Below are 8,369 nucleotides of genomic sequence, written 5' to 3'. Positions count from 1 at the left end.
TATACAACATATCTAACTACTAGGTGAAAGTACAAAACTGCCCCTAACTAACCTAACTAACATTGGCTACAAATATAAATACAAATACAATGTAAGTCTCAATGCCGCCCCCCCCCCCCCCTCAAGTTGGAGGTGAGGAGCTCACAACCAACTTGCCAAGAATAGCAGAATGTTTAATCCCTGTAAGAGCCTTGGTTAAGATATCAGCTAACTGTGTATTGGTAGATATGTGGTGTAGCGTAATAAGACCATCTTGAATCATGTCCCTCACAAAGTGATGGTCTACCTATATGTGTTTAGTCCTCTCATGAAAAACTGGATTTCTTGCAATTTGAACAACTGCCATACTATCACAAAACACAGGGATAGGCATGGCAAATCACTCCCAGTTCCTCCATCAATCTTTTTTACCCACACTAATTCTCCTACCACTTTCCTTATTGACCTGTACTCTGCTTCAGCAGAGGATAGTGATACTGCACTCTGCTTTTTGGACTTCCAGCTAATGGGGCTATCACCAAGTAAGACAATATTGCCACTAATCGACTTTCTTGAATCAGGGGAAGATGCCCAGTTTGAGTCACAATAAGCCCTTAGCCCATAATTGGTATCCTTGGACAGAAAAATTCCCAATGTAGGGTCTTGCTTCAGGTACCTTAGGACATGCAAAGCAGCCTTCAGATGTGGCTCCCTTGGGGCTTGCATAAACTGGCTCAGGTGTTGGACACTGTATGCTATATTCAATCTTGTGTTGGTGAGGAAATTGAGCTTTCCAACCAATTTTCTGCAGTACATTGGATCTGAGAGTAAGGCTCCTTCTCTAGCCTTCAACTTGATTGTGGAATCAAGAGGAGATGACACAGTAGTGTAACCTAAGCAATCATACTCCTACAACAAATCATTGGTGAACTTCCTTTGAGTCATCAGGACTCCATTAGCTTGATACAGTATTTCTAGACCCAAAAAGTAATGTAATGTCCCTAAGTCTTTGATCCTGAATTGATTGTGCAGGAGTGTCTTTAGTCTTTCTATTTCTTCTAAGTCGTTGCCAGTCAGGATCACATCATCTACATAGATTGCTACAAACACCACTGAAGATCCTTCCATCTTATAGAAGAGTGAATAGTCACTAGCTGAATGCTGAAAAGCTTTTGAGCATAAGGATTCTGTCAATTTGTCATACCATTGTCTGCTAGCCTGTTTGAGACCATATAAAGATTTTCTCAGCCTGCATGCCGGCTTACTGTCATCTACCATCAAACCCTGTGGAATCTCCATGTATACTTCTTCATGCAGGTCTCCATGGAGGAAAACATTATTTACATCCAGTTGGTAAAGGCCCCACCCTCTTTTTATTGCAATGGTGACCAATGTCCTAACTGTAGTCATCTTCACCACTGGGGAGAATGTCTCAGTATAGTCAATCCCTACTTCTTGGGTGTAACCTTTCACCACAAGCTGGCTTTGAATATCTCTATGCTCCCATTAGCTTTGTGCTTGATTTTGTACACCCACTTGCAACCTATAGCCTTTTTCCCTGCAGGTAAATGCACTAAATCCCAAGTATAGTTAGTGTGTAAGGCCTGAAATTCCTGTGTCATAGGTGCCTGCCATGCATGATTCACAGCTGCCTCCTCATAAGAGTTTGGCTCACAGTCATATGAAATGTTCCTCAAGAGCTGCTGACTTTCATGGTTGAAAGTATTGAATGCAACATGGTGCTTATTAGCAAATAATGTGGTGAGTGAAGTTTGGTTGGTTTGAGAAGTGCTAGGTTGCAAATTTGGTTGATTAGCAAATGATCTGGTGAGTGAAGATTGGTTGATATGGAAGATCTAGGCTGCAAATTTGGTATGGAGTAAATATATTCCTTAAGATGTGAGGGAGTTGTATGAGTTCTGGAGGATCTTCTCAAATGTGGAAGATCTGATTGGTTGGTGAGGGTGGAATCATCATTATGTTGTTGTGTATGCCTTTCAGGTAAAATAGTAGCCTGACTTTGTAGTGGTTGGGTTTTCAAGAGGTGAAGTAGTAAGTGTAGGTGAACTGCTAGGTGAGTCAGTGGTGACAGAATCAAAAGGGTGTGCATTCCTATCATATAGGTGACTATTTTTCAAACTACAAGGATCAAGATCAATACATGTAGGAGTGGAATCTTGAAATGACCTAGGGAAGCTAGAAGGACTTGACTCAGATTTAGTGGCAAAAGGAAATATATTTTCATGAAACTGGACATCCCTGGAAATATGTATCCTCTTAGTGGCTAAGTCTAGGAACTTGTACCCCTTTGTCCCAAAGGGATATCCTATGAACACATGAGGTGTGGATCTTGGTTCAAACTTATCCTTATGTCTTTTCAAGGTAGTGGGATAACACAGGCAACCAAACCTCCAAAGATATGAATAATTTGGGTTACTGTCATATAAAATCTCAAAAGGGCATTTGTTTTTAAGAGCTGTGGAAGGCAATCTGTTTATCAGATATATGGCAGTGATGCACTCCCCCCAATACTTTATGGGTAATTTGGACTAGTATAGTAATGCCATGGCTGTCTCAAGAAAGTATTTATGTTTTCTCTCCACCACACCATTTTGCAGTGGTGTATTTGGACATGTTTTCTGGTGAAAAATTCCCTTGGTTGGGAAGTATGACATTGATTCATTATTGACAAATTCTAGGCCATTGTCAGACCTAATGATTTTGACTGTGGTTTTGAACTGATTTTCTATCATAGAGATGAAGGACTTGAGGATCTGGAGAACATTACTTTTATAGCTCAACAAGTGAGTCCAGGTTGATCTACTAAAATCATCAACTAAGTTAGGAAGTATTTATGATTGTCATGTGTGTTTATATGATAAGGACCCCATAGATCCAAGTGTATTAGTTCAGAGATCTTAGTGGAAGTGGTAGTACTATGGGCAAATGGAAGTCTGATTTGTCTAGCCATTGGGCAAAAGAAAGGCTGTCTGGGAGCAAAATTGACAGGTATTGTGAAAATTTCCCTCATTTTCACAAAAGGTACATGTCCTAGACTATTGTGACACAAATGATCAACAGTGTTTCTATGAGACATAATAGAAGACATTGAAATGGAATCAATAGTAGAAGAGTTTGTCTTATTGATTGAATGGAGCATATTTACAGCATTAGGTGGACATGATGATTTATCTACAAATGCAGATGAATGAAGAGGATGACTCTTAACTGTACTTGCAGTATTTACAGATGTAGGAAGATATGAACTAAAGTGCTTGAAAAGATCAAAGTTGAAAGCAAAAATGAAATTTGACTTAGATTCATGACATAGGCACATTGAGTAGAGGAAGTATAGGCCACTTCTTGCCTTACCAATTTCCAGAGGCCTCTTCATTGAAGGGGCCTGCATTAGACAGAGATATTTATTGAAGTTAACCATACAATCTACATGCACAGTTAATGAATGAATTGAGATGAGATTAAACTTGAAACTGGGTACATATAATACTCTAAATAAAGTGAGGCTAGGACCAAGGAATGCATCTTCTATTTCTGTCACCTTGACTCTGTATCCATTAGGTAGGGTAGCTAAAAATGGATAGGGTAGTGTTTTGATGTTGGTTAGAAAGTATTTTCTATAAGTCATGTGGTTTGAGGCTCCACTATCTAGGATCCATAAGTCAGCAATAGATTTAGAATATTTACACATAGTTGTTTCTGCAATCTCTTTATAAGTAGAGCAAGCTAGAATACCTGCAAAGTTGGTAACTCCACAAGCAATGTTGTTTGGATTCTCCCTTGTGTCACACCTCCTTTTTACCTACACCTGCTAGGGCATAAAGGAGTTTTCCTACTTAAAGGACAATCAAACGGGATTTATTATTAAGATTTTAGAGTCGCCACTTGGGATATTAATGGTGTCCCAAGTCACCGGTTGAATCCCAATCCGAGGAAAGTATGACTCTGTTAACAGTCTGCGAACCAGAAATCTGAGTAAGGAATTCTGTTAACCCGGGAGAAGGTGTTAGGCATTCCCGGGTTCCGTGGTTCTAGCACAGTCGCTCAACTGTCGTATCTGATTTTATCTGATTTCAAAACATGTTCTAACTCGTGTGCTTTTATTAGTAAACCGTTGTTTTTTTTTTTAATAAGAATTACAACATCGTGAAAATGCGTTTCGAACCACGTCGCACCAGTGCACCCGTGATTGTTAACACATTTCGACTTCGTTGAGATTTGGATTTGGGTCACATAAATGTGCACCCGAATTTAGGGAAGTAATATTATTAAAGTACGCGCCTAAAGCAACTAAGCGTTTTGGCTTTGCGAGGGCCATGAAATTTTGCTAAATGGCACGCCTCGGATGCTAATGGTTTTTTTTTTTTTTAAAAAGAAATATTTGAACGGGGGCCAAGCATTTGAGATTTTATCTGGCTTGGCGCGCCTCAATTTATTCTACTTAAGAGGTCTCTAAACTAATTAACGTTTCCCTAAATGGTTTACAAGAGATTTGTTAATTATTTAAAACAAGATGGGCTTAGTCGAGCCCCTAAATAAACTGAGGGTCTAGTCGATAATAGGCTGCCCAGTCTGGGCCCGATAGGAGCCCAACAACTTTGAATGACCTACCAATTAATTATTAGCAAGCCAATTACCAAGACAATTCATGAGCCCACGGGAACTCAGCCCCACACTAAGAGCAGCAGTGATATTGCTCTTTTCATAAACAAAATCAAGGTCCAAAGTTAAAGCCCAAATCACATTTCCGTAGGGCTGTCTGACCTGGGCATGGTCATGAGCCCAGATTCACCAACTCAAATGCTTCTGGACTCAAACATGGAGTCCTTACAAGCCTAAACAGATTTCACGTGTCCAAATTAGATTTATTACCTAACCAAAACACAATTTAGATTAGATTTATTACTTAAGCTATCAATTTAAAACAGTATGAATCCACTATCACCGAGCATTGTATCTCATCGCTATGGGATTCAACACAGTCCAAAACGATTCAGAAGCAGTCCAAAACAGTCCTAGTTATACAGTCCATAGTCATGTTAATACAAACCAAATAAACTAGTGCAAGATAACTACACATCAACTAGCCTCTATTTATTCACAAATCTAGGAGAATCCAGCGAGCACAGATCTGGTGAATACTTTTCATTTCATCCAATTCAAATCTACATCAATGCGAATTCAAATGTGTACCTGGAGTTATAAGGCAATAGAAGAGAAGAAGAGAGTCAGCAGCAGTACACAGTGGCTCAACAGCAATATTTTTTCTAACAGTGACTTTGAGCTGAAATTTTTGACCCAAAAATTGACACTCCAACCAAACAGCAACTAGTTTCAATGAAGATGAACCAGACTGGACCAAAATAGGCCTCGAACAAGCCAAAGTCAACCAGGATAGCTCAATTACACCAAAATTGACTCAAATTCAAATGCAGTAAGTTTTCTGAATCTCAACCAACAAATATTACACCAAAAGACCAAAATCAATCGCTCAAACTCGAAATCAAACCGAAGTGACCAATGGAACAGTTTTTGACCTTTTTATAATTTCTGTTTTGGTATTTTTGTTTTCTATCAGGATGGACTAAAAATCTGGAAATGGTAGAGACTATTTGGGGGAAATTTGCGAGCTTCCCAAAACTTGTTCAAGAAGGCATTAGAGGTGCCTTTTATAGGCCAGGAGTGGGGCCGAGTATTCTGGAAGCTTTCACCCATTTTTTCCTTTCTTTTAATTTCAGATTTCACCTATTAAACCTTCAATTTCTGACTTGTTTCTCAAGTTACTCCCCTAAGTTTGCTAAAATCTGCACTAAAGTCCTATTCTAGAAGGACCTAGGGTGTTCTTTTAATCGTACAATACCTATACTACCCTTGTCCTGGTTTTGAATTTACCATTCTTAACAAAATTGCCTTTTTCTATGCCCACACTACCCTTGCAAACCTCCTGAAACTACTGGCCATCGATAAACCTGCCAGCTATAACCAAACAACTAATCTAGCCTAAACTAATTAAGACTAATTAATAGAACTTGAAACTCAAACTGAAATTAAACCAATTAAACTAACAACCATGTTCATTTAGTCAAACCAAACCTCCAATTTTAGACATGCATCAACAGCTACTGAACAAATATGGATCCAAAACACCAAATCAGCCTATTAACCTAATGAATCAGAATCAAATTTATTATCAGAAGAAAAGCAAGCATATCAACTTGAATCCAAACTAATAAGAAAATCGAAACTATCAGTTGGTTGCCTTAAATGAACATTTGAACATATAAACTGGCAAAGGTAAGATGAAATACAAATAAGAATTAACCAAACTAAGACTCAAACTAATCACAGAAAACAAACAAAATTGACTAACAACTAACAGAAACCAAAAACTCATGAGAACAAAGAAAAGAAATAATAAAACTGAGAAGAGAAACTTACTGATTTTGGACTCTACAAGAACTACCCTTCGAAATTGGTTTCCAGTTAATATTATATGTCTACTCTGTCAAGAATAGGCTTATAATATTATCTGGAACTCAATCGCCTTTGAAAATTCCCAAAAGCCCAGGAACCCTAGATTTGAAATTCGGCGAGTTCTGGCGGGATTTGAAGGGTTTCGATTAGGGATTAAGGATCAGGGAGGTCAGGGGAGTGTAGGGTATGAATTTGGGCGGATTTGGAAGAGATAGGGTTTTGGCCGAGTTTTTTGATTCAATATTTGAGCAGTTCCGGCCATGTTCGAGACAAGTGGCTATGGGGGTTGGGTAGAGGAGGCTTGGGCGGTTCTGTGGTGTGAGTTTGGGACCATTTGGCGTAACCGGCGACTTGGCCGGAAAACTTTAACGGGATATTCGACGAGTTCGACGTTGATTCGAGGGAAACCAAGGGCAGGGTTGGAGAGAGGGGAACGAGGAGAACCGGTGGTGTAATTTTGGGGTTGATCGGAGCATCGCCGCCGGCGGCGACGATTTCCGGCCGGCGGGGGACGGCGGAGGGACGGTGGTAGATGGCGGGGTTACGGTGGGCGACGGTGGTGTTACATGGTTAGGGTTTGCGAGACGGTGAAGGTAGGAGGGGGTTCTGAGGGGGTAGGGGTATGGTTTTGGACATATATATATAAAACATCCTAGGACGATCTTGTCCGTTGGATCAGCAATCAACGGTTCCGATCGGCTAAAAAAGAACGACGTCGTTTTGTGGGGTAGGGGAGACGGACCGGGTCACCAGGGTTGGGCTTGGGTCTTTCAGGGTTATTTCATTTGGGGCTCAGCCAATTTGGCCCAAAGACCAGTCCAATTAAGATCATTTTTTAATTTTTCTTTTTCCGTTTTATTTCTTTTATCTATTTTTGTATTTTTGTGTTTATTTTTTTTTCTGATTTTATAAAGACCTAATATATTTCAAAGTTAAGCTAATTAATTCCTAAAATTGTTTAAAACCTATTTCGCGACCAATTCAACAATTAACAATTAAAAATGCAAAAGTGGACTATTTTAGTTATTTTCTCCATATTACGTTCTAAAAACAAATTAATCCCTAATTAATACTAACCATGAAATTGAAACCTGAATACAAATGCGTATTTTTGTATTTTATATGCATTAAAATGCACGAATAAAAATGCAACAATTACCAAAGAATGCCACAAAATTCACAAAAATTTATAAAATACTAGAAAAATGTTTTGTTTGAATCAGGGGCTACCAAGAACTGTGATTTGGTAGCTCGGTCAGTGTAGTTCGGGAAGGTTTGGTAGCTGGGGCTACCAAGAACTGTGATTTTCTGCTGTTGCTGTTGCTACTGCTTGCTGACCTCCTTATTACACCGTATTAAAATAAAAGAAGCTAGCCTAAGCTATAATCAAATTACAGGAGAGTCCTATCTATGTCTTCTAACTTGTTCTTGTGCTGCCTTGAACCTGTATCTTGTGATCTTCCGATGGTATTCCTATTGTTGTCTTGCATTGTGATTGGCGATATTGCTGCCATGCCTCCGAATGACGCTTGATTGTTACCATTTGAAACATGTGTCCGTTTTCAAGGTGGGACTTGAAAAGTATTCCCTTGTTCTCCAGGTGGGCGCTTGACTTCTAAACTTGAAATGTATTCCCTTGTTCTCCAGGTGGGCGCCTGATTTCAACAAAATAAACAACAAAGAAAATTTCTGCCCCAGTTTGGTAACTGGGTACAGTGTGTTATCAAATATTAAAAGCTAAAAATTTAAATTGTACTTCCCTTGTTCTCCAGGTGGGCGCCTGATTGCTGAAACTTGAGATGTATTCCCTTGTTCTTCAGGTGGGCGCCTGATTGCTGAAACTGAAATGTATTCCCTTGTTCTCCAGGTGGGCGCCTGATTGCTGAAATTTGAATGTA

General features: G+C 39.4%; 1 protein-coding gene across 1 annotated transcript; it reads right to left on the bottom strand.

Annotated features, from left to right (window-relative positions):
• Window positions 1–282: 282 nt before the first annotated feature.
• Window positions 283–1,389, bottom strand: LOC109220058. Its single transcript, XM_019384519.1, has 2 exons — window positions 1,063–1,389; window positions 283–888 (listed from the first exon to the last, which is right to left on the bottom strand). Exons 1-2 carry the CDS (start codon window positions 1,387–1,389, stop codon window positions 283–285), a joined length of 933 nt encoding a protein of 310 aa, XP_019240064.1.
• Between the last annotated feature and the right edge of the window lie 6,980 nt (window positions 1,390–8,369).

The sequence above is a fragment of the Nicotiana attenuata genome, unplaced genomic scaffold (genome assembly GCF_001879085.1).
Source record: "Nicotiana attenuata strain UT unplaced genomic scaffold, NIATTr2, whole genome shotgun sequence".
In the NCBI taxonomy this organism is placed as follows: Eukaryota; Viridiplantae; Streptophyta; class Magnoliopsida; order Solanales; family Solanaceae; genus Nicotiana; species Nicotiana attenuata.
The sequence above is the reverse complement of the archived record's forward strand: the minus strand, read 5'-3'. Positions and strand labels throughout refer to the sequence as shown.